General features: G+C 42.5%; 1 protein-coding gene across 1 annotated transcript in view; it reads right to left on the reverse strand.

The window, feature by feature from the left end:
• LOC143806868 (mucin-2-like) overlaps positions 1–27,382 on the reverse strand; it is a 373,557-nt gene that overhangs the window by 13,784 nt on the left and 332,391 nt on the right. The window contains exons 34-37 of the mRNA XM_077287848.1: positions 16,492–16,593; positions 11,297–11,337; positions 11,065–11,193; positions 8,812–8,910 (exon numbers count right to left, since the gene is read on the reverse strand). Coding sequence (XP_077143963.1) covers positions 8,812–8,910; positions 11,065–11,193; positions 11,297–11,337; positions 16,492–16,593 — 371 coding nt within the window. The remainder of the gene's footprint in view (positions 1–8,811; positions 8,911–11,064; positions 11,194–11,296; positions 11,338–16,491; positions 16,594–27,382) is intronic.

Genomic DNA, 27,382 nt, shown 5'->3' on the forward strand with positions numbered 1-27,382 from the left:
CACAAGTCATGATTCACTGCAAAAGTCTATGGCAGGGAGGGAAGAGAGTGCGCTGGGTCAGGAGGTGAAGAGGCGGATGATAAATGCAGGGACAAGAGACTTCCATTTTCTACATAGAGCAGAAAAAAGAGAATTATCTAGGTAGATATCACTGCAATGTCTCTGACAGGGGAGGAACAGAGTAACAGGGTCAGCAGTTGAAGAGGAAGAGCTGTGCTACAGAGGACTTTATAGTGATGTAGAGTTGTAGCTCTAATGATGACTCATACAGGGAAATGAGACTGCCTGTCTTTACATAGAGCTTAGATGGATTCAGTTAGGCATCACTCGATGCCATAGACCTAATGAAAACAAGAAGAATTAACTGGGTAGAAAGGGCAAAATGAGCAACTGTATGTACACAGTGCTATATAATATGATGATGCAATATAGTAAGAGGATAAAAACTTTGATGGGAGGAGAAGTGTTTCTTTAACCCCTTTCTGACATTAGACGTACTATCCTGTCGAGGTGGGGTGGGCCTGTATGATCACCGATGGGATAGTATGTCATATGCGATCGGCAGCGCTCACGGGGGGTGCGCGGCCGATCGCGGCCAGGTGTCAGCTGACTATCGCAGCTGACATCCGGCACTATGTGCAGGAGCGGTCACGGACTGCCCCCGGCACATTAACCCCCGCCACACTGTGATCAAACATGATGGCGGTATAGGGAAGCATCGTGCAGGGAGGGGGCTCCCTGCGTGCTTCCCTGAGACCCCCGGAGCAACGCGATGTGATCGCATTGCTTCGAGGGTCTCTTACCTCCTCCTCCCTGCAGCAGGCCCGGATACAAAATGGCCGCAGTATCCGGGTCCTGCAGGGAGGTGGCTTCACAGCGCCTGCTCAGAGCAGGCGCCGGGAAGCCAGGAGCTGTGCATGTCAGATCGCCGATCTGGCACAGTGCACAGCAAAGTGTCAGATCAGCGATCTTACACTATAACATGATGTCCCCCCTGGGGCAATGTTATAGTGTAAAAAAAAAATATTCACATGTGTAAAAAAATTAAAAAAAAATTCCAAAAAATATATATATATTGTTCCTATAAATATATTTATTTATCTAAATAAAAAAATAAACAATAAAAGTACACATATTTAGTATCGCCGCGTCCGTAACGACCCGACCTATAAAACTGTCCCACTAGTTAACCCCTTCAGTGAACACCGTAAAAAAAAAAACGCTTTTTCATACTGCCAAACAAAAAGTGGAATAACACGTGATCAAAAAGACGGATATAAATATCCATGGTACCGCTGAAAACGTCATCTTGTCCCACAAAAAATGAGCTGCCATACAGCATCATGAAAGAAAAAATAAAAAAGTTGTAGACCTCAGAATAAAGCGATGCAAAAATAATTATTTTTTATATAAAATAGTTTTTATCGCATAAAAGCGACAAAACATAAAAAAATGATATAAATGAGGTATCGCTGTAATCGTACTGACCCGAAGAATAAAACTGCTTTATCCATTTTACCAAACGTGGAACAGTATAAACGCCTCCCCCAAAAGAAATTCATGAATAGCTGGTTTTTGGTCATTCTGCCTCACAAAAATTGGAATAAAAAGTGATCAAAAAAGTCACGTGCCTGAAAATGTTACCAATAAAAACGTCAACTCGTCCCGCAAAAAGCAAGACCTAATATGACTCTGTGAACCAAAATATGGAAAAATTCTAGCTCTCAAAATGTGGTAACGCAAAAAATATTTTTTGCAATAAAAAGCATCTTTCAGTGTGTGACGGCTGCAATCATAAAAATCCGCTAAAAAACCCGATATAAAAGTAAATCAAACCCCCCTTCATCACCCCTAGGGTTAGGGTTAGGGCAAGGGTTAGGGCTAGGGTTAGGGAAAGGGTTAGGGCTAGGGTTAGGGTTAGGGCTAGGGTTAGGGTTAGGTTTAGGGTTAGGGCTAGGGTTAGGGTTGGGGCTAGGGTTAAGGCTACAGTTAGGGTTGGGGTTAAAGTTAGGGTTAGGGTTTGGATTAAATTTACGGTTGGGAATAGGGTTGGGATTAGGGTTAGGGGTGTGTCAGGGTTAGGGTTGTGGTTAGGGTTACTTTTGGGATTAGGGTTAGGGATGTGTTTGGATTAGAGTTTCAGCTATAATTGGGGGTTTCCACTGTTTAGGCACATCAGGGGCTTTCCAAACCGCGACATGGTGTCCGATCTCAATTCCAGCTAATTCTGCGTTGAAAAAGTAAAACAGTGCTCCTTCCCTTCCGAGCTCTCCCGTGCACCCAAAAAGGGGTTAACCCCAACATATGGGGTATCAGCGTACTCAGGACACAATGGACAACTACTTTTGGTGTCCAATTTCTCCTGTTACCCTTGGAAAAATACAAAACTGGGGGCTAAAAAAAAAATTTTGTGGAAAAAAAGGATTTTTTATTTTCACGGCTCTGCGTTATAAACTGTAGTGAAACACTTGGGGGATCAAAGTTCTCACAACACATCTAGATAAGTTCCTTGGGGGGTCTAGTTTCCAATATGGGGTCACTTGTGGGGGGGTTATACTGTTTAGGTACATTAGGGGCTCTGCAAACGCAATGTGATGCCTGCAGACCAATCCATCTAAGTCTGCATTCCAAATGACCCTCCTTCCCTTCTGAGCTCTGCCATGTGCTCAAAAGGTGGTTCCCCCCACATATGGGGTATCAGCGTTATCAGTACAAATTGGACAACAACTTTTGGGGTCCAATTTCTTCTCTTACCCTAGGGAAAATAAAAAATTGGGGGTGAAAATATCATTTTTTGTGAAAAAATAAGATTTTTTATTTTTACGGCTCTACATTATAAACTTCTGTGAAGCACTTAACGGGTAAAAGTGCTCACCACCACACATCTAGATAAGTTCCTTAGGGGGTCTACTTTCCAAAATGGTGTCACTTGTGGGGGGTTTCAATGTTTAGGCACATCAGTGGCTCTCCAAACGCAACATGGCGTCCCATCTCAATTCCTGTCAATTTGCATTGAAAAGTCAAACGGCGCTCCTTCCCTTCCGAGCTCTCCCATGCGCCCAAACAGTGGTTTACCCTCACATGTGGGGTATCCGTGTACTCAGGACAAATTGTACAACAACTTTTGGGGTCCATTTTCTCCTGTTACCCTTGGTAAAATAAAACAAATTGGAGCTGAAGTAATTTTTTTGTGAAAAAAGTTAAATGTTCATTTTTATTTAAACATTCCAAAAATTCCTGTGAAACACCTGAACTGTTAATAAACTTCTTGATTGTGGTTTTGAGCACCTTGAGGGGTGCAGTTTTTAGAATGGTGTCACACTTGGTTATTTTCTATCATATAGACCCCTCAAAATGACTTCAAATGAGATGTGGTCCCTAAAAAGAATGGTGTTGTAAAAATGAGAAATTGCTGGTCAACATTTAACCCTTATAACTCCCTAAAAAAAAAAATTTTGGTTCCAAAATTGTGCTGATGTAAAGTAGACATGAGGGAAATGTTACATATTAACCCCTTTCTGTCATTGGACGTACTATTCCGTCCATGTGGGGTGGGCCCTACTTCCCAAGGATTGAAAAGTACGTCCAGCGCGATCGGCCGCACTCACGGGGGGAGCGCGGCCTATCGCGGCCTGTTGTCAGCTGATTATCACAGCTGACATCCGGCACTATGTGCCAGGAGCAGTCATGGACCACCCCCGGCACATTAACCCCCGGCACACCGCGATCAAATATGATCGCGGTGTGCCGGCGGTATAGGGAAGCATCGCGCAGGGAGGGGGCTCCCTGCGGGCTTCCCTGAGACCCCCGCAGCAACGCGATGTGATCGCGTTGCTCCGAGGGTCTCCTACCTCCTTCCTCGCTGCAGGTCCCGGATCCAAGATGGCCGTGGCATCTGGGTCCTGCAGGGAGGGAGGTGGCTTACTGAGTGCCTGCTCAGAGCAGGCGCTTGGTAAGCCTGCAGAGCTCTAAGTCAGATCGGTGATCTGACAGAGTGCTGTGCAAACTGTCAGATCACCGATCTGTGATGTCCCCCCTGGGACAAAGTAAAAAAGTTTAAAAAAAAATTTCCACATGTGTAAAAAAAATTTTTTTAAAAAAATTCCTAAATAAAGAAAAAAAATATATTATTCCCATAATTACATTTCTTTATCTAAATAAAAAAAAACAAACAATAAAAGTACACATATTTAGTATCTCCGCGTCCGTAACGATCCAACCTATAAAACTGTCCCCTTCAGTAAACACCGTAAGAAAAAAAAAAAACGAGGCAAAAAACACTTTATTATCATACCGCCGAATAAAAAGTGGAATAAAACGATCAAAAAGACAGATATAAATAACCATGGTACCGCTGAAAGCGTCATTTTGTCCCGCAAAAAAGAGCTGCCATACAGCATCATCAGCAAAAAAATAAAAAAGTTATAGTCCTCAGAATAAAGCGATGCCAAAATAATTATTTTTTCTATAAAATAGTTTTTATCGTATAAAAGCGCCAAAACATAAAAAAATGATATAAATGAGATATCGCTGTAATTGTACTGACCCGAAGAATAAAACTGCTTTATCAATTTTACCAAATGCGAAACGGTATAAACGCCTCCCCCAAAAGAAATTCATGAATAGCTGGTTTTTGCTCATTCTGCCTCACAAAAATCGGAATAAAAAGCGATCAAAAAATGTCACGTGCCCAAAAATGTTACCAATAACAACGTCAACTCGTCTCGCAAAAAACAAGACCTCACATGACTCTGTGGTCTCAAATATGGAAAAATTATAGCTCTCAAAATGTGGTAACGCAAAAAATATTTTTTGCAATAAAAAGCGTCTTTCAGTGTGTAACGGCTGCCAATCATAAAAATCCGCTAAAAAACCCGCTATAAAAGTAAATCAAACCCCCCCTCATCACCCCCTTAGTTAGGGAAAAATTAAAAAATTAAAAAAAAGTATTTATTTCCATTTTCCCATTAGGGCTAGGGTTAGGGTTAGGATTAGCGTTAGGGTTAGGGTTAGGGCTAGAGTTAGGGTTAGGGCTAGGGTTAGGGCTAGGGTGAGGGTTGGGGCTAGGGTTAGGATTAGGGTTAGGGCGAGGGTTAGGGCTAGGGTTAGGGCGAGGGTTAGGGTTGGGGCTAGGGTTGAGGCTACAGTTAGGGTTGGGGCTAAAGTTAGGGTTGGGGCTAAAGTTAGGGTTAGGGTTTGGATTACATTTATGGTTGGGAATAGGGTTGGGATTAGGGTTAGGGGTGTGTCTGGGTTAGAGGTGTGGTTAGGGTTACCGTTGGGATTAGGGTTAGGGGTGTGTTTGCATTAGGGTTTCAGTTATAATTGGGGGGTTTCCATTGTTTAGGCACATCAGAGGCTCTCCAAACGTGACATGGCGTCCGATCTCAATTCCAGCCAATTCTGTGTTGAAAAAGTAAAACAGTGATCCTTCCCTTCTGAGCTCTCCCGTGTGCCCACACAGGGGTTTACCCCAACATATCGGGTATCAGCATACTCAGGACAAATTGGACAACAACTTTTGGGGTCCAAGTTCTCCTGTTACCCTTGGAAAAATACAAAACTGGAGGCTAAAAAATAATTTTTGTGGGAAAAAAAAAGATTTTTTATTTTCACGGCTCTGCGTTAAATACTGTAGTGAAACACTTGGGGGCTCAAAGTTCTCACAACACATCTAGATAAGTTCCTTGGGGGGTCTAGTTTCCAATATGGGGTCACTTATGGGGGGTTTCTACTGTTTAGGTACATTAGGGGCTCTGCAAATGCAATGTGACGCCTGCAGACCAATCCATCTAAGTCTGCATTCCAAATGATGCTCCTTCCCTTCCGAGCTCTGCCATGCGCTCAAATGGTGGTTCCCCCCCACATATCAGGTATCAGCGTACTCAGGACAAATTGGACAACAATATTTAGGGTCCAATTTCTCCTGTTACCCTTGGAAAAATACAAAACTGAAGGCTAAAAAATAATTTTTGTGGAAATTTTTTTTTTTTATTTGCATGGCTCTGCGTTATAAACTGTAGTGAAACACTTGGGGGTTCAAAGCTCTCACAACACATCTAGATGAGTTCCTTAGGGGGTCTTCTTTCTAAAATGGTGTCACTTGTGGGGGGTTTCTACTGTTTAGGTACATTAGGGGCTCTGCAAACGCAATGTGATGCCTGCAGACCATTCCATCTAAGTCTGCATTCCAAATGGCGCTCCTTCCCTTCCGAGCCCTCCCATGCGCCCAAACGGTGGTTCCCCCCCACATATGGGGTATCAGCACACTCAGGACAAATTGGACAACAACTTTTGGGGTCCAATTTCTTCTCTTACCCTTGGGAAAATAAAAAATTGGGGGCGAAAATATAATTTTTGTGAAAAAAAATGATTTTTTATTTTTACGGTTCTGCATTATAAACTTCTGTGAAGCACTTGGTGGGTCAAAGTGCTCACCACACCTCTAGATAAGTTCCTTAAGGGGTCTAATTTCCAAAATGGTGTCACTTGTGGGGGTTTTCAATGTTTAGGCACATCAGTGGCTCTCCAAACGCAACATGGCGTCCCATCTCAATTCCTGTCAATTTTGCATTGAAAAGTCAAACGGTGCTCCTTCCCTTCCAAGCTCTGCCATGCGCCCAAACAGTGGTTTACCCCCACATATGGGGTATCGGCCTACTCAGGACAAATTGTACAACAACGTTTGAGGTCCATTTTCTCCTGTTACCCTTGGTAAAATAAAACAAATTGGAGCTGAAGTAAATTTTTTGTGAAAAAAAGTTAAATGTTCATTTTTATTTAAACATTCCAAAAATTCCTGTGAAACACCTGAAGGGTTGATAAACTTCTTGAATGTGGTTTTGAGCACCTTGAGGGGTGCAGGTTTTAGAATGGTGCCACACTTGGGCATTTTCTATCATATAGACCCTTCAAAATGACTTCAAATGAGATGTGGTCCCTAAAAAAAAATGGTGTTGTAAAAATGAGAAATTGCTGGTCAACTTTTAACCCTTATAACTCCCTAACAGAAAAAAATGTTGGTTCAAAAATTGTGCTGATGTAAAGTAGACATGTGGGAAATGTTACTTATTAAGTATTTTTTGTGACATATCTCTGTGATTTAATTGCATAAAAATTCAAAGTTGGAAAATTGCGAAATTTTCAAAAATTTCGCCAAATTTCCGTTTTTTTCACAAATAAACGCAGGTAATATCAAAGAAATTTTACCACTTCCATGAAGTACAATATGTCACGAGAAAACAGTGTCAGAATCACTGGGATCCGTTGAAGCGTTCCAGAGTTCTAACCTCATAAAAGGACAGTGGTCAGAATTGTAAAAATTGGCCTGGTCATTAACGTGCAAACCACCCTTGGGGGTAAAGGGGTTAAACATACGGTCAGTTTTGCTCCTACTCTGCAATTTCATTTTATAACTGCATGATAGTGGAGCTACACCTGATCTTGTAACTGCGGAAGTTGGAATCCACTCTCAGAGTCCACATTGAGAAGCAGAAATGGTTTATTAACGTCTGTGCTTTCTCCATCATGGTATATATAGAGCTAGAGAAGCACTGTGTACACAATTATGAGGAGGGCTGGGGGTGCATATACAGCAGTTATGTGATCTCTGTGTATAAGGAGGGAGCAGAAGATGTTGGGCCATAGGAAACGTGAACAGTTCTGCTATGCAGCCAGGAAGCCTCATTTCCCTTGTAACTGAGGTTACTACTAAAGCCCCAGTTACAAGGGAAATAAAATGAAAATAAAAATATTTCAGTATTTAAAAAAATGTTCTAAATTCTGTAACAATTATTTTTAGATATTCAGATATTCGACACAATTTCTTTACGAGAGCAGTTCTAGTAGCAGCGATTTGGATTGGCAGTGGCAATTTCTCTCCATTTTTTTAATTTTTTACTTGTTATCTTTTATTCATTTTTAATTTATTTTACAGATTGGGATCCCCATAAGGTCATAAAAGACCATTGTGTGACATTTAAATGCATGTTAGTGGTCTTATTTGGTCAGAAAAAAATAAATAAGAAAAAGATACACTTATTACCATTATTTTCCGCCAATGTTGAACGATATCAGCAAAAAAAATATGAAAGTGACATAAAAATGTATCATGAAAAAAATGAGTCAAAAATTACTTAAATATCTGAATGAGAAAAAAATAAAATTATACCTCTTTAAACCGCATGCAAAAAAAAAAAACAGAAAATGTTCCTGGTAAATGGCCTAATATTGAAATGGTTAACTAATAATTTTTTTTTTTTTTTTGGTATTTAAGTCTTGTCATAAATTTAAAGTGTCCCTGATCTTACAAAAAATCTGTAGAAAACGTGGTTTTACTAGTCTTATCCCCAATAGCAACTTAAAACTATTTTGGTGCAGATAACAGTCTTATCTGTATAAGTGCTGACCTGATTCTCATGCACTCTAGATTGCCATTGGCTCATTTTAAGATGACAAATTCTAGTCATTGGTATTCTGCCAGTACTATAGGTGCTGAAACTAAAAGTAATGCTTTATTTCTCAGCATGCAATGCATCTACCACTGCCCAATGTGTTGCCTCTCCTAAACGTAAAGCCCTTATTTCTGTTATGCCTGTATGCAGAGCAACAACGATCTAGCCATACTTCTTTAAAACATAATTGGTAGCATATATTGGACAGCAAGTTAGTCATAAGGGAGACACTCAGTGATTTTTTGGAGTAGTTTTCAGGAAGTAAGACAGCATCATTTGGAAAAGTGGAATACAGATTGTCTATTTAGCAAACTATGAAGTTGCCATGAGATACAGGAATGGTGCAGAACTTTTGTACCTGTAGCAAATAGGTGAATCCATCATTAGCAATCACAATACAAAACTCTTGAACACATGTTCCACAGCAACCATTGTTCGATGTATCATAGACATGACCCTACAGTAGAAAGTTAAAATATTTACAGAAAAGCAATGACTTCAGACAATGCAATGTTACTAACCAAAGATGGTTGTCTTACAGCTATTTAGAAATATTACTATAGGTACAGATAGACAAGACCATAAGACTGGTGGTACAAAAATATAAAATATAAAATATATTGGAATGTATATTTAGCATGCATTTCTAATATAGTAATAAACTGCAGGCCTTCTGGGGGCGTGTTCTGTTTCCTCTGGATGACGCCACCTGCTTATGATTGGGCAACATCATGCAGGTAGAAAAAATACACACCTCCCAAAGACAAATCTTTGTAAATTCCCTATTGGGCTTATTATAAATTATAACCTAAACTTTACTGCTATGACTGCTACAGCACATTCACACGGGTAGCATACAAATCATGGAAACAAATACCTGAACCTGACAAATCCCTGTTAAGACTAGGAAAAAGCCCTCCTCTAACTCTGGTCTGTCTCTGCCTGACCGCAGAGGTTGGCACCCTAAAATAGTGCCGTGTCGCCCCCACTCGGCGGCGGCTTTCTCTGAATGTCCATAGAAGCTCCTAGTATCGCTAGAGTATCAATTCCTCAAAGAATAAAGCAATCATCCACAAAACAACTGAAATCAACAAAAACTAAAGCATAGTGAATGAATCCAACAAAAGACTATCAACAGCAGGAAACACCAGCAGAGGAAGGTAGATGAAGCTGCACCTGGAAGGTGATAGAGCAGACAAGCAGAGTAAATGAAAACACCTATTACCCAAAACTGACAGAAAGAAAAATAGCAGAACTAAAACACCCAATGAATAGGTGACGCTGCTGTGGCTCAGTGGAAAGAGATGCCGACCACAGAACACAGGGTCAAGGACTTGAATCTAGACATGTGACACTTACAAGCTACTATTTCAGCAACGGAGATGAGGAATTAAAACATAAAATCAACATTTAATTCAGATCTGCAGTCACTATTTCGTGATGTTGCCAGTTTTATGTACAAAAAAAAAGGTGAAAAGTCCCTTTAAGTGGTTGTATTGTAAAAATTAGTTATCAACTATAAACAGTGTTGGGGTTGCAATCACTTGGACCTGCACTGACTACCAGAACAATTTTTTTTTATATACGTTGGGGCACTTTTATCACCTTTACATATTGGAGTAACAGATGGGATGTACTAACACTGCTCCATTACTTTTTTATCAGTTTGCAGAAAAATCTGGGTGCAAAACTTGGTAGTTAGATAATGAATGGAGTGGCAGGCGGGCATGTGCACTGCTGCTCTATTCTAATGGGAATAAAACGCCTCATTCTGCTGATTAGTGAAGGTCCAAGCGGTCAGACTCCTACTGATCAATAAGTTATCAACTATTCTCTGAATAAGCAATATCTTATTGTCACCTGACAACCCCTTTAAGGACTTTCATTTCATAATTGTCTGGGACATATACTTACACTGTGATAGCAATTAAATCAGCTAATATTAGAGAATTTTAAAATACTAGAAATGGCAAATCTGCAAATTAAATCTAAGAAAAATGTTCACAGTTGCGGCCAAAAGTTTTGAGACTAGCACAAAGTTTACCTGTAATACAGTTTGAGGCTTCAGCATTTTAAGATCTTTTAGTCAGATATTTATATGAGTGTTAAAGTACATTTATAAGCATTTATTTTGTTTTTAAACTTTTATTGACAAATCCATCAAGTTTATGCAAAACGTCAATATTTGCAGTGTTGATAACCATTTTTCAAAGCTTCTGCCCTTCGCCCTTGGCAGGTGTACATTGGCTTCTGGGCCAAATTCTGCCTGATGACAACCCATGCTAGCCTAATAAGTGCTTGGTGTCTATCACAATTTCTATATTTTTGTTTGTCCTCCCGCTTTTTGAGGATTGATCACAAGAGATTGAGATCGGGGGAGTTTCTCCATCCATAGACCTAAACTTTCAATGTTTTGTTCACTGAACCACTTAGTTTTCAATTTTGCCTTATGGCAGGGTCTTGAAAAATAAGGGTCAACACTGTAAATATTAAATCTTTGCATAAACTTGATGTATTTTTTTTTTTAATTCACAAAACTTATTAAATGCTGATAATAATACTTCTGAAAACATAGAAAATTATTAATTTGTCTATGATGTTTAGAACTCACCTCTCGGCACTCGGTCATGCACAAAATAGGTTCACATACAATATCATTAAAGCCAGTCTTGGGGTTCTTGATTTCTGAACATGTACATGTCTTACAGGATGGCTGGCTTACTGAAATCTTTTGTCCTACCTGTGAGCACATAATATTAAGATTGAAACCAAACAAATCAAGCTTACTTATCTACTTTATTTTCCATGATCGCGAGATATGCATTGACCAATATTAGTCTTACCTGGTACACAGCTCCATCTGTTATGCAAACATTCATGGGTCCTGTCGTGGGGGCAAAATAATTATTATTTTTCTCTTATTTTACTGAAAATATACATCATATTCCTATCACTTATAAGCTAAAAAGAAAAAGAATGATGGTGCCGTGCCCAAGGATTTATGACGGAGGCTGTGTGATTCTCCTGCTCCAGTACTAGTTGATATCTAAGACGGCTAAAACCTGATGAATAAGTCTCTTTTCAAAAGTGCAGTGGAACATCTCAGCACAGTTAGAATCAAGATGACATGCACCAAACCTAAGAGCTCTCTTCATCTTACAGTGTTTGACACTGACGACACTGAAAATGGAACCATTAGGCCTTCACATGAGACAACATCTAGCACCAGCTGCATTACTACAGACTGATCTCTTGTAGTAAGGGACGCCATTTCACTCCTCTTACCCTCTAGGGATGCTAGTAATGTCAGCTAGCAGTCTGGCTTTTCAATTTTTATTACCTCAAATGTAGCCATTAGCTGATCAGGCAAAATTCTAATTCGCCTGTTCACCCAGATTTTCCCATTAAATTTGATTCATAGAGAAGTTAGTCTGCACAAATGTAATGTATTTTATGGTGATACAGACCTGTCCCAGGAATACCAATCTCGGCTTCCTTCACTACTGTCTGCTGCACTCTGTTGTGCTCCACGTCGAGTTTTGCAGGTTGCCTGGCCAGGCTCAGTTACATTAACTCCCTAAACCTATTTAAGACCCATTAGGACACATACCTAATTTTTAGGATGAAGACTCTAATGTACTGTGCTTCATGTATGCCATCATTTGTGCTCCAATGCTTTAGATTCTGCAGTCATCCTTGTTTTGTTCCACTGCATCTGCACTACTGGTCCTGAGTTTCCTGCATGGCCAAATGCTCTCTCCCAAGTGCCTTACTCCCTTGCTATACCATGATTAAGAACGTAACAGGTCGAAATGCGTTGGTCGTATCATGTACCCCATCATTTGCTGTACCACTATGAAATAAGGATTTTAATGGATTTGTCTAAATAAATTGAACTTTTATCCAAGTTTCACACTGGAGATTTACTTCTTTATTTTTACTTCCTTCCAGTTGCACCAATGCCCAGGGTATACATACAAATTCGAACCAGGGGCTTAGTGGTCCACCTCACAAGGTGAGTCTTAAGTATGGTCTGGGGTCTCGTCATACCCCAGACCATTATTAATAAATGTAATATGTGAAAAATAAAAAAAATCCCTATACTCTCCTCACTGCTCACCTCTCAGGCCCTTCTACGCCTTACCGTTACCCATCCAGTCCTTGTCACATCTTCTGATCTCATCCACTAGAGCTGAAATCTCTCAGTCTCTCCCTCTGAGCAGGGATGTCCGACTCTTATGACCACATGGAAGGTCTCAGCACAATTATTTTACCTTGTGGCCTTCCACATACATTCGCAGAATTGTTCCTGCTCATCAGAGTCAGAAGTCCCTGCTCAGTTTGAGATGCCTGGGGTTTTGAGCTTGAGTGGCAGGGATTAGATGATGTGATGAAGACTGGATGGGTGAGTGGAGGGGCCATGAAAATAAGTATTTTTTATTTTTTTTTTGATGGTCAGTGACTGTCATTTTGCAAAATTTGCAAGTGAATGACAAAGAAATGCATATTGGTGAGTGTTTTTTTGTACAATGGTAATAGAATTCAATTCACTCAAATTTATTCTCTCATCTCTACTAGTCTAGTCTAGTCTAGTCTACTAGTGCAAAGTCAGCATCATGCAGTATAACCAAGACATCTTTGTGGAAGGTTGATGCTGTTCTGCCCTCTACTATCAATACAGCCCAATGTAATGATCCTTTTGAACATTGCATTTTTCATCTAAGAAACAAATTTAAAGGGAATCTGTCACCAGTCTTTTGCTACCCCATTATGATGTAGGGGCATATACCCTAATCCTAATGATATATGACTTACTGGTCTGCTTGCTGCAATTTTAATAAAATCACTTTTATTTGCTGCAGATCTACCAGTTCTCTGTATGCTGATCTCTGTATAACCCCACCCACACCACTGATTTACAGCTCTCTGTGTACACTGTGCATAGGCAGAAAGCTGTGAATCAGTGGTGGGGACTGGAGGGTTATGCAAAGCTCAGAAATATGAATGACTACATGGCAGCAGGTTTATTTATCCTTTATTGATAATTTGCTGATAAAATAGTGATTTTATCAAACCTACAACAGCAAGTAGCCAAGAAAGTGATATGTAGCTGTAATCAGGGTCTATGCTTCTTCTGGTGTCAGATTAGTTGCAAAGAACCTTGTGACAGATTCCCTTTGGATTTGGTGAGCCCAAATATCTATTTCTAACCTGCCATTAGTAAAACAGGAGATGGCAGTGGCAAATTATAAGATTCTACGTAGAGTGAGGGAGGAGCTACATGCAAAGCTCCTCCCTACTCCTCCTCTCCCTCCCCTCTTCATAGAATCTTATCAGCACCAGCTGTCATCTCCTATCTCATTAATGGGAAAGGCTGTCTTCATTGAATACATATTTTACCAGTGAAGTGAGATTTTTGAATATGAAGGATCAGTCCTGAAGGAGAAAAAGGCAGATTTCTATGATAAGATATTTATCAAAATTGCTTATTTTCAAGCGTTCTATTGAATTGTGAAACAAAAACTTGAAATAACTAGTGCTTTTTAATTAATCATAAGCATCTGACACCTTCACACCCAGGGTTGCCAACTTGCCATTTCCATTTTTTTTGGACAACTTATCAAAACTTCACGGACAGACAATATTTTGTTATGGACACACTGGAAAACCCCAATAAATCCTTGTAAGTGATCCATGTCTACAGCCCATAATTCTGATGTGAAGACGTTGTCAACTATAAAACCAAGATAATTAGAGTCAAAATAATCTGTGTAAGATAAAAAAAAATCACGGACCAATTTTTATGGACTGTCCTGGACTTTCTAGATGGTTGACAACCCTCTACATATCACCTTAACAAGACCGGCAATTAATTTTCCCAAGGTGACTCATGAGATACTGGGACTTTTGTGGAGGGTCGAACCAATTGGTCAAAATTAATTCTGCTTAGTATTATTACTTTATTTCCATTTTTATCATTTAATGCTGAGCAGAATTAAGTGTGCTGACTACAGATTACTGTTATTACATGTAACGATATGGCTTATTGTAACCTGTATTCTTACCTTTACCTGCTAATCAAAATCATATAATGTATTGTTTATTATTAAGTTAATATAAAGCTGTAAATCATACTGCTCCTGATGTTCAGCTTTTGACTTTTGATCAATAGCTCCCAATACAATATGTTGCCCCATAGTCCCCACATACAATATGATATCACCATACAGCCCCTCAAACATTATAATGTACCCACGCAATCCCTAATTCAGGATAATGTCCCTACACAGCCCCCTTACACAATATTATGTACCCTATTCACAATACTCACTTGTTCATGTATACCTCCCCTTTGTCTATGAGTAGCTGCCTGTTGTGTCTGTGTCATTATGGGCTGGGTCCTTTAGTAGTTTCTTGAACAATGCATTTTAAAAGTAAAAAAATTGTGCTAACTAATAGGCCGGCGTCACACTAGCGGGTTTTATGGACGTAAGAGCGCAGAAAATACGTCCGTAAAACTCGCCAAACAAACGGCACAATTATTCTCAATGGGGCTGTTCCTATCAGCCGTATATTACATTGAGTTGTGGTGAGGCGCCCTCTGGTGGATGTTCTCATGAACTGCAGCCTTGGAAAAGTTCCCACGCTCGAGTTCATATGAGTTCATCCACCAGAGGGCGCCTCACCGCAACTCAATGTAAGTACAGATCACTCAGATTTCCTTCATTACCCGGGGATTACAGACACGAGCGAGTGCATTAGCGCAGCTCCTGCCTGTCAAATAATTAACCCCTTCAGATGGATTACTTCGTGGGACGTGACGGTTCATCTGAGGGTATGTATCTTGTGCGTTTATTATTTTGCCAAGCGAGGGTGTTCTGATGGATTGAGAGAGCAATAAAATACTAAAACAACCTGTGTGTTTATTTCATTAAAATAATTTTTAATAATGTGTGTGTGTGTTTTTTAACCCTTTCAGACAATTGGATTAATAGTGGATAGGTGTCATCATTGACGCCTCTCCATTATTAATCTGGCTTAATGTCACCTTACAATAGCAAGGTGGCATTAACCCTTCATTACCCCATATCCCACCGCTACAGGGAGTGGGAAGAGAGTGGCCAAGTGCCAGAATAGGCGCATCTTCCAGATGTGCCTTTTCTGGGGTGGCTGGGGGCAGATGTTTGTAGCCAGGGGGGGCCAATAACCATGGACCCTCTCTAGGCTATTAATATCTGCCCTCAGTCACTGGCTTTACCATTCTGGCGGAGAAAATTGCGCGGGAGCCCACGCCAATTTTTTCCGCCATTTAACCCTTTATTTGCGCAGCTACAGCGCCCATATTTTGCACATACACACTACTAACATTAGTAGTGTGGAATATGCAAAAAAAAGGGGATATGAGATGGTTTACTGTATGTAAACCATGTCTCATATCATGTCGGGTTTGTGCAGGAGAAATGAAAAGCCGGCAATTGAATTACCGGCTTTTCACAGATATTGCGCTGAATTAAATATAAATACAGAATATATATATATGTGTCTCAATGACATATATATATATATATATATATATATATATATACTGTATATATGTTTTACCGAACATTTGAGCACATAAATCCATTAGATGTTGGTTTTGCAAGCCTGCGAGAAAATATCGCAGTACGGATGCCATACGGATTACATACGGAGGATGCCATGCGCAAAATTCGCTGACACACCCTGCCTACGGATCACTATTTTGGGAACATTTCTCCGTATTACGGCCGTATTACGGCCGTAAAAAACAGACCGTATTGTCTTACGCTGAGTGTGACGCCGGCCATATACTTTTACATGAGATATAACAAAGCAAAATATAAAGTGATTAAAATTGGAACTTTGCAGCAGGAATTTTTTTTGGCTTGAGTTTTTTGGAATAAAAATTTAAATCTACTTTGCTTATCACACACATCCCGCCATTTGTAAGACAATTGCTTGTGTTTGCAAGTTTGTTGATGTTCCAGCCATTTTAATATTTAATAGTAATACTTACTACAATTAAATGTGATACAACATTCTCCTTCCGTAACTTTAGGAATAGTCTCATATCCCAAAGGACAGGGTTCTGGGTAGTTGCAATCGAGTGGTTCACATTCTGGGGAATTGATTTAGAAGACATATTGGTCACAATACCATAATTACTATTAACATGATTTTTTTAGGGTTATATAAGACTTGGGCAAAAAGATTTGCAGGACCATGGTCAAGTGGCCACATTGTTAGTCCATTGATTTTGGACCAGAGCACTGTGAACCTCCTACTTCCCAGAACATCCCTAGTGCGCCTTCCAATTAGAAACATCATGCATAGCATAGTGCCGTAATATAATCACATTGTGATTGTCAATGACCTGGTCAATGACCTGGTACCACAATCTCAAACATTACCATTTGTAACACACTGCAGGCTCCTTCTGTGTAGTTCTGGGCTGATTCCTTACCTTTCTCAGAATCATTATTACCCCCAAGGCGAAATCTTACATGGAGCTCCAGACCAAGGAAGATTGACAGTCATCTTGTGTTTCTTCCATTTTCTCTTAATTGTGCAAACTGTTGATGCCTTCTTACCAAGCTGTTTGCCTATTGTCTTGTAGCCCATCCCAGCCCTGTGCAGGTCTACATTTTTGATGTCCTTAGACAGCTATTTGGTCTTGCCCATGGTGGAGAGGTTGGAAAGTGATTGAGTTTGTGGACAGGTGCCTTTTACACAGGTAACGAGCTCAAACAGGTGCAATTAATACAGGTAATGAATGGAAAGTAGGAGGGCTTCTTAATGAAAAACTAACAAGTTTGTGAGAGCCAGAATTCTTGCTAGTTAGTAGGTGATCAAATACTTATTTCACACTTTTTCCCCATTGTATATAGATTTATACATAACTTGGTGTTAGGTGTCGTGTTCCCGCCTCTGCACAGGGGGGAATCTCAAACCATCTCCACTGCGGTCTCCCATTCTTCTCCAGCCGCAGTGGAGTCTGCTCAGCAGAGATGTCAGTCCCAGCGTCTTGCTCAGTCTCACTCTGTGCATAGGGTTACTGCTGCTTTTCCAGCTTCTGCCATTGAAGCTGGTGCTGGGCAGCGGCGAGCAGACGCTTTCGGGACTAAGTCCTGCTTTTCCCCTTCTGAGCATGCCCAGGGCAAGATCTCCCATTGGAGATCGAGGATCACATGCTCAGATACTGCAGCAGATTCCATTGGTCCTCCAGGAAGGTCCTGAAGGTGCTCAACTTCTGTAGCAGCTTCCCATTGGTCCTTCTGGGAAGGTCCTGTACATGCTGCAGCTTTAAAGGGTTCGCATGACCGCACGGCCATGCGCTAGTGTACATTTGTATATGTGTGTGTGTTGATGAGTGCAAGTCTGTTATGATCCCAGTGGCTGGGGATCACAGGAAATACTAGCTAAGTAACTAAACATAGACACGAGCTCTAGGGAGATGGTAACTGGACTGACCGCAAAACCTGATCCTATCCAAACACACTAAAGGTAGCCGGTGAATGTGCCTAAAATCCTGGACGTCTCGACGCAGCCTGAGAAACTGACTACCCCTAAAGAGAAAGCAAGACCTCACTTGCCTCAAGAGAAATAACCCCAAAGATATAGGAAGCCCCCAACAAATAATAACGGTGAGGTAAGGAGAAAAGACACACGTAGGAATGAAAACAGATTCAGCAAATGAGGCCCGCTAATACTAGATAGCAGAAGACAGATAGCGAACTGTGCGGTCAGCGAAAAACCCTACCAATATATCCACGCTGAGAATTCAAGAACCCCCACATCAACTAACGGTGTGGGGGGAGAAACTCAGCCCCCTAGAGCTACCAGCAAGCTGGGAAATCACATATTAGCAAGCTGGACAAGAAACAAATAGAACACTGATGATCAAAAAATGAACAAAACGGAAACTTAGCTTCTCTTGAAGAGACTGGGAGCAAGGTAGTCAGAAGGAATCAGAATAGCACTGAATACATTGACAGCAGGCATAGACTGAGAGTCCAAGTGAGCTTAAATAGAAAACCAGCTCACAGATAACGAGACAGCTGATGCCAGTCACAAACCTGCAGAAAGACAGCACTCACACAGTACCACTTGTGACCACAAGAGGGAGCCCAGAAATAGAGTTCACAACAGTACCCCCCCCCTTGAGGAGGGGTCACCGAACCCTCATCAAGACCCCCAGGGCGATCAGGATGAGCCGCATGGAAGGCACGAACCAAATCAGCCGCATGGACATCAGAGGCGACAACCCAGGAATTATCCTCCTGACCATAGCCCTTCCACTTAACTAAATACTGAAGCCTCCGTCTGGAAATACGAGAATCCAAGATCTTCTCCACCACGTACTCCAATTCGCCCTCAACCAGCACCGGAGCAGGAGGCTCAACAGAAGGAACCACAGGCACCACATACCTCCGCAACAAAGACCTATGGAACACATTATGAATGGCAAACGATGCTGGGAGGTCCAAACGAAAAGACACTGGGTTAAGGATTTCCAAAATCTTATAAGGACCGATGAAGCGAGGCTTGAATTTAGGAGAGGAAACCTTCATAGGAACATACCGAGAAGACAGCCATACCAAATCCCCAACACGAAGTCGGGGACCAACACCGCGACGGCGGTTGGCAAAGCGCTGAGCCTTCTCCTGTGACAACTTCAAATTGTCCACCACATGGTTCCAAATCTGCTGCAACCTATCCACCACAGAATCCACCCCCGGACAGTCAGAAGGCTCAACCTGACCCGAGGAAAAACGAGGATGAAAACCAGAATTGCAGAAAAAAGGCGAAACCAAAGTAGCAGAACTAGCCCGATTATTAAGGGCAAACTCGGCCAATGGCAAAAAAGTCACCCAATCATCCTGATCAGCAGAAACAAAACATCTTAAATAAGTTTCCAAGGTCTGATTAGTTCGCTCGGTTTGGTCATTCGTCTGAGGATGGAAGGCCGACGAAAAAGACAAATCAATGCCCATCTTAGCACAAAAAATCTGCCAAAATCTGGACACAAACTGGGATCCTCTGTCAGACACAATATTTTCAGGGATGCCGTGCAAGCGAACCACATTCTGAAAAAATAAAGGAACTAAATCGGAGGAGGAAGGCAACTTAGGCAAGGGCACCAAATGGACCATTTTGGAAAAACGATCACACACCACCCAGATGACAGACATTCTCTGAGATACTGGAAGATCTGAAATAAAATCCATGGAAATGTGCGTCCAAGGCCTCTTCGGGACAGGCAAAGGCAAAAGCAAACCGCTAGCACGAGAACAGCAAGGCTTAGCCCGAGCACAAATCCCACAGGACTAGTGTTGAGCATTCCGATACCACAAGTATCGGGTATCGGCCGATACTTGCGGGTATCGGAATTCCGATACCGAGATCCGATACTTTTGTGGTATCGGGTATCGGTATCGAAACAACATTAATGTGTAAAATAAAGAATTAAAATAAAAAATATTGCTATACTCACCTCTCCAACGCAGCCTGGACCTCACCGAGGGAACCGGCAGCGTTGTTTGCTTAAAATGCGCGCTTTTACTTCCTTCCGTGACGTCACGGCTTGTGATTGGTCGCGTGCCGCCCATGTGGCCACGACGCGACCAATCACAGCAAGTCGTGATGTAATTTTCAGGTCCTCAATGCCTAATTCTAGGCATTCATGATTTTAAAATTACGTTCCGGCTTGTGATTGGTCGCGTCGCGGTCACATGGGCGACGCGACCAATCACAAGCCGTGACATAATTTTAAAAATGCGCGCGTCTCCTGCCTCCCGTGACGTCACGGCTTGTGATTGGTCGCATCGCCCATGTGACCGCGACGCGACCAATCACAAGCCTGATGCCTATTTCTGCATTCAGGACCTGAAATTACGTCACGGCTTGCTGTGATTGGTCGCGTCGCGGTCACATGGGCGGCACGCAACCAATCACAAGCCGTGACGTAATTTTAAAAATGCGCGCGTCTCCTGCCTCCCGTGACGTCATGGCTTGTGATTGGTCGTGTCGCGGTCACATGGGCGACGCGACCAATCACAAGCCGTGACGTCACGGAAGGAAGTAAAAGCGCGCATTTTAAGCAAACAACGCTGCCGGTTCCCTCAGTGAGGTCCAGGCTGCGTCGGAGAGGTGAGTATAGCAATATTTTTTATTTTAATTCTTTATTTTACACATTAATATGGATCCCAGGGCCTGAAGGAGAGTTTCCTCTCCTTCAGACCCTGAGAACCATCAGGAATACCGTCCGATACTTGAGTCCCATTGACTTGTATTGGTATCGGGTATCGGTATCGGATTAGATCCGATACTTTGCCGGTATCGGCCGATACTTTCCGATACCGATACTTTCAAGTATCGGACGGTATCGCTCAACACTACACAGGACTGCACAAAGGAACGCACATCCCGCGACAAGGAAGGCCACCAGAAGGACCTAGCCACCAAATCTCTGGTACCAAAAATCCCAGGATGACCTGCCAACATCGAAGAATGAACCTCAGAAATAACTCTGCTGGTCCATCTATCTGGGACAAACAGTCTCTCTGGTGGGCAACGGTCAGGTCTATCAGCCTGAAATTTCTGCAGCACTCGTCGCAAATCTGGGGAAATGGTAGACAAAATCACTCCCTCTTTGAGGATACCAGCCGGCTCTGAAACTCCCGGAGAGTCAGGCACAAAACTCCTAGAAAGGGCATCAGCCTTCACGTTCTTCGAACCAGGCAGGTACGAGACCACGAAATCGAAACGGGAGAAAAACAACGACCAACGAGCCTGTCTAGGATTCAGGCGCTTGGCAGACTCGAGATAAATCAGATTTTTGTGATCAGTCAAGACTACCACACGATGCCTAGCTCCCTCGAGCCAATGTCGCCACTCCTCAAATGCCCACTTCATAGCCAACAACTCCCGATTACCAACATCATAATTCCGCTCGGCAGGCAAAAACTTTCTTGAAAAGAAGGCACAAGGCTTCATCACAGAGCCATCAGAGCTTCTCTGCGACAAAACAGCCCCTGCTCCAATCTCAGAAGCATCCACTTCGACCTGGAAAGGAAGAGAGACATCAGGCTGACATAAGACTGGAGCTGAAGAAAACCAGTGCTTCAGCTCCCGAAAGGCTTCCACTGCCGCAGGAGACCAATTAGTCACATCAGAACCTTTCTTGGTCAAATCCGTCAAGGGCTTAACCACGCCAGAAAAATTAGCGATGAAGCGACGGTAAAAATTAGCAAAACCCAAGAACTTCTGAAGACTCTTAACAGATGTAGGCTGAGTCCAGTCATGAATAGCCTGGACCTTGACTGGGTCCATCTCAATAGTAGAAGGAGAAAAAATAAAACCCAAAAAGGAAACCTTCTGTACTCCGAAGAGACATTTTGAGCCCTTCACAAATAAAGCATTAGCACGCAGGACCTGAAACACCATCCTGACCTGCTTCACATGGGACTCCAAGTCCTCAGAAAAGACCAAAATGTCATCCAGATACACAATCATAAATTTATCCAGATATTTTCGGAAGATGTCATGCATGAAGGACTGAAACACAGAAGGAGCATTAGAGAGTCCAAAAGGCATCACCAAGTACTCAAAATGGCCTTCGGGCGTATTAAATGCTGTTTTCCATTCGTCCCCCTGCTTGATACGCACAAGGTTATACGCACCACGAAGATCTATCTTGGTGAACCAACTGGATCCCTTAATCCGAGAAAACAGATCAGACAATAATGGCAAAGGATACTGAAATTTGACCGTGATTTTATTTAGAAGACGATAATCTATACAAGGTCTCAGAGAACCATCCTTCATGGCCACAAAAAAGAATCCTGCACCAAGAGGGGAGGAGGATGGGCGAATATGTCCCTTCGCCAAAGACTCCTTTATATAACTCCGCATCGCGGCATGTTCTGGTATAGAAAAATTAAAAAGTCGTCCCTTAGGGAACTTACTGCCAGGAATCAAATTTATAGCACAATCACAATCCCTATGAGGAGGCAGGGCACCGGATCTGGGCTCATCAAATACATCCTGGTAGTCCGACAAAAACTCAGGGACCTCAGAAAGAGTGGAAGAAGCAATTGACACCAAAGGGACATCACCATGAATCCCCTGACAACCCCAACTTGACACAGACATAGCTTTCCAATCCAGAACTGGATTATGGGCCTGCAGCCATGGCAGACCCAAAACTACAACATCATGAAAATTATGCAGCACAAGAAAGCGAATCACCTCCTGATGTACAGGAGTCATGCACATGGTCACTTGAGTCCAATACTGAGGCTTATTCTCAGCCAATGGCATAGCATCTATTCCCCTCAGTGGAATAGGAAATTCCAAAGGCTCCAGAACAAAACCACAGCGCTTGGCAAACGACAAATCCATAAGATTCAGGGCAGCACCTGAATCCACAAAAGCCATAACTGAGTAGGATGACAAAGAACAGATTAAAGTAACAGACAAAATGAACTTAGGCTGTATAGTACCAATGGTGACAGGTTTAGCGATTTTTTTAAGCGCTTAGAGCATGCTGAGATAACATGAGTAGAATCACCACAGTAAAAGCACAACCCATTTTGACGTCTATGACTTTGTCGCTCAATTCTAGTCAGAATTCTGTCACATTGCATTGACTCAGGTCTCTGTTCAGAGAACACCGCCAGAGGATGCGCAGATTTGCGCTCCCGCAAACGCCGATCAATCTGAATGGCCAAAGCCATTGAATCACTCAGACTTGCAGGCGTGGGGAACCCCACCATAACATTCTTAATGGCTTCAGAAAGACCCTCTCTGAAATTTGCAGCCAGGGCACACTCATTGCATTGAGTAAGCACTGACCATTTCCGAAATTTTTGACAGTACACCTCAGCTTCATCCTGACCTTGAGAGATAGCCAGCAAAGCCTTTTCTACCTGGTTCTCAAGATTAGGTTCCTCATAAAGCAGTCCAAGCGCCAGAAAAACGCATCTACATTCAGCAATGCAGGATCTCCTGGCGCCAGAGAGAAAGCCCAATCTTGAGGGTCGCCGCGTAACAAGGAGATAACAATTTTAACTTGCTGAGCGGAATCACCAGAGGAACGAGGTCTCAAAGATAGAAACAATTTACAATTATTCCTAAAATTCAGAAACCTAGATCTATCTCCAGAAAACAACTCAGGAATAGGTATCTTTGGCTCAGACATAGGGCTATGAACAACAAAATCCTGAATATTTTGCACCTTTGCAGCAAGATGATCCACACTAGAAGTCAGACTCAGAATATCCATGTCTGCAGCTGAGCTCAAAACCACCCAGAGATTAAGGGGATGAGAGAAGCTAGACAGACTGCAGCAAAGGAGGGAAAAAAAAATTGTACTCAGGACTTCTTTTATCCCACTTCATGCGATGCATTAAACACTTTTGTGGCCTGCTGTACTGTTATGATCCCAGTGGCTGGGGATCACAGGAAATACTAGCTAAGTAACTAAACATAGACATGAGCTCTATGGAGATGGTAACTGGACTGACCGCAAAACCTGATCCTATCCAAACACACTAAAGGTAGCCGGTGAACATGCCTAAAATCCTGGACGTCTCGACGCAGCCTGAGAAACTGACTACCCCTAAAGAGAAAGCAAGACCTCACTTGCCTCAAGAGAAATAACCCCAAAGATATAGGAAGCCCCCAACAAATAATAACGGTGAGGTAAGGAGAAAAGACACACGTAGGAATGAAAACAGATTCAGCAAATGAGGCCCGCTAATACTAGATAGCAGAAGACAGATAGCGAACTGTGCGGTCAGCGAAAAACCCTACCAATATATCCACGCTGAGAATTCAAGAACCCCCACACCAACTAACGGTGTGTGGGGAGAAACTCAGCCCCCTAGAGCTACCAGCAAGCTGGGAAATCACATATTAGCAAGCTGGACAAGAAACAAATAGAACACTGATGATCAAAAAATGAACAAAACGGAAACTTAGCTTCTCTTGAAGAGACTGGGAGCAAGGTAGTCAGAAGGAATCAGAATAGCACTGAATACATTGACAGCAGGCATAGACTGAGAGTCCAAGTGAGCTTAAATAGAAAACCAGCTCACAGATAACGAGACAGCTGATGCCAGTCACAAACCTGCAGAAAGACAGCACTCACACAGTACCACTTGTGACCACAAGAGGGAGCCCAGAAATAGAGTTCACAACACAAGTCATCCTTAAATATCCCATCCCTATGGTATGACTGCTCGTGTAAGGTGGATGTTTGCGTTCTAGCGCCCGACTTAGCCATCAGCATGTAACACACAAAACAGCGTCTATTGCTGTGAATGCCAGTACGGCGCCATGTGCTTTCACAGCGCTTTCCTGACCCAAGCCTGGGTGGTTAGTGGCGTCCGCCAGTGCAGCACCGCATGCACTCTCGTGCATCTTTATTAATATTGTTTCCTACACTCTGACACCTCAGTTGCGGTGTCGAGCGCAAGAGGTCTATATGAACTCAAATCCTGTGTCTTGGGATTGAGTTCTAAGACTCCATGCTTGCGCTCTTGGTGTGGTACCGCGGCCCTGTGACGCAACAGGGTTCGCTTCCTTCACACAGGGTGAGGTTAACCCGTGTGTATGTCCACATTGTACCACAATATAGTCTGTCACTACTTAGCAGCAGGTTCCATCTCTGCACGGTGGACCCCGGGCTGCGAACGCACCTTACTCTATCTATTCTAATTATTTGGTGCGTTCCGCTAGCCCTAACACTTGGTTTACCAATTTAAATAAAAAATTGACAAGTAATCAAAAAAATATAGATTCAATCTAAAACATAAAAATGTAACAGTCAAAATATATATACAGAGGGATAAATGCTGCGCTGCCCAGCACAACACAGAACCACCGTATACCGATCACCACTGATCCAGACTTGGACCTAGAACCAGGGATATTAGTGTGCCTAGAAAACCAATGCCAGTGAATAAATTGCGAACTCACTGTGATGTTGTTGTAGCTCGGTGTATAATGATGGATGTTGGTCCGGTTTAGATGGTGGTATCCGTCGGGTGGGTGTGCAGGCAGACAAACGGGCGAACAGGGAAGAACAACCGCAGAGCAGCATGCAGTGCGGAAGCTGCGTAGAGCCAGGGATAGCTCCAGTCGGTAGCGTCCCTGGATACGAGCGGTAAACAACAGAGGAAGGAGCTCGCTGGCACAGGGCTCAGCGTGTGACGTCACTGAGCTTGTGAAAAGTACGGGATAACACAGGGACCAAACCGACGCATTTCGAAGGAGCGGCGTCCTTCTTCATCAGGGTTACCGGTCACTGAAGATGCCCCGATATTTAACCTCCCAAGTTGTCGCTCAAAGTACACGGCCCTCCCATTTAGCCCGCTGCTGGAATGGTAGCTTATGGAAGTGACAAAACGTCCTGGCAATGTAGGATGTAGTCAGAGATTATGGAAAGTGTGGCCCACGAAACAACCATGTATTAAGTAAAATGATATATATCATAGAAGTACACAAAGCATTCAAACTATATAGGAAAAACCTAACTGTGTTTAACTTCTTGGTCAAGTTAGTGGGACAGAGCTGCCACAGTGAAATGAGTAAAATTGATAAAAACAAACCTTTAATATATAATTAATTAAAATTAGTAATAAATGGTTACAATAGGTAAAAACCGATTAAAAAACAAATAAAAAAAGGAAAGACAGGGGATATCCATGCCAATCCCCGATAAAAATTAGATAAAACCAATCGGGGACCAAGGTGGTGGACGGGGTGATAAAGCACTACCCCAGTGCACCGTGGCCCCAAGGAAAAAAGAAAAAGGAGGGGGGTGGGTATGGGGAAGGAAAGCAGTAGCCTAAAAAGCAAATATTTCAAGCCCATGATTAAGGCCTTTGGGTGCAAGACTGTTCAGGGAGAAGATCCACTGAGATTCGGCCCTGGACATGGCTTTTATTAGGTTGCCCCCTCTAAAATTTGGTTTCACTTTTTGAATTCCCCAAAATGTGATGCCCCTGGTAGATTTGCCATGTCTCTCACTGAAATGCCGAGAAAGTGGGTGGCCCATAAAGCCTTTTTGAATATTAATAAAGTGTTCCTTCACCCGAACCATCATGGGCCTCTTGGTGCGGCCAACATAGAGTTTTCTACATGGGCACTCAATAGCGTATATAACCCTTGAAGTAGCGCACGTAATGTTGTCTCTGATGATATATTCATTCCTGTCATCCGAATCAGTGAAAGTGGAGCGGCATGTTTTCTGAAAGGATGTGTGCCGGCATCCGTGACAAAATCCGCAAGGTGTAAACCCTGTCTTGCTGCTAGCAGGAGCCTCCATTATTTGTTTGTACTTGGATGCTTGTTTTGTGGTGGGGGCTATAATGCTGTCCAGAGATTTTGCCTTCTTGAATACAAATCTTGGTATGGGTGGCAAAAGTTCCCCTATAATTCTGTCCCCTTGAAGCACAGTCCAGTGCTTGTGGATAATGGACCTAAATTTAGTATGCCCAGCATGGAATTGGGTAATGAATGGTAACTGACGGATTTGGTCCTGAATATTCATTGGCTGGTTAGTGGGTTTCACTCTGTGTAACATAGCATCCCTAGGTGTCTCCATAATATCCTTCTTGGCCTGTTCCAATAGTCCACTGGGGTAACCCTTGTCTAGAAATTGTTGGGTGAGAAAAGCAGAGTCCTTACTGTAGTCCTCCAAGGTGGTGCAATTCCGTCTGATTCTTGTGTGCTGGCCCTTGGGAATATTTGTGAGCCAGACTGGAAGATGGCAGCTGGTCATACCAATAAAACTATTGGAGTCCACCTCCTTGCGATAACACTTGGTGAATATCTGGTCACTCTCTATATAAATGCTGAGGTCCAGGAAGTTAATGCTTGTCATGCTGATTGTGGGTGTA

The sequence above is a fragment of the Ranitomeya variabilis genome, chromosome 2 (assembly GCF_051348905.1).
Source record: "Ranitomeya variabilis isolate aRanVar5 chromosome 2, aRanVar5.hap1, whole genome shotgun sequence".
Lineage (NCBI taxonomy): Eukaryota > Metazoa > Chordata > Amphibia > Anura > Dendrobatidae > Ranitomeya > Ranitomeya variabilis.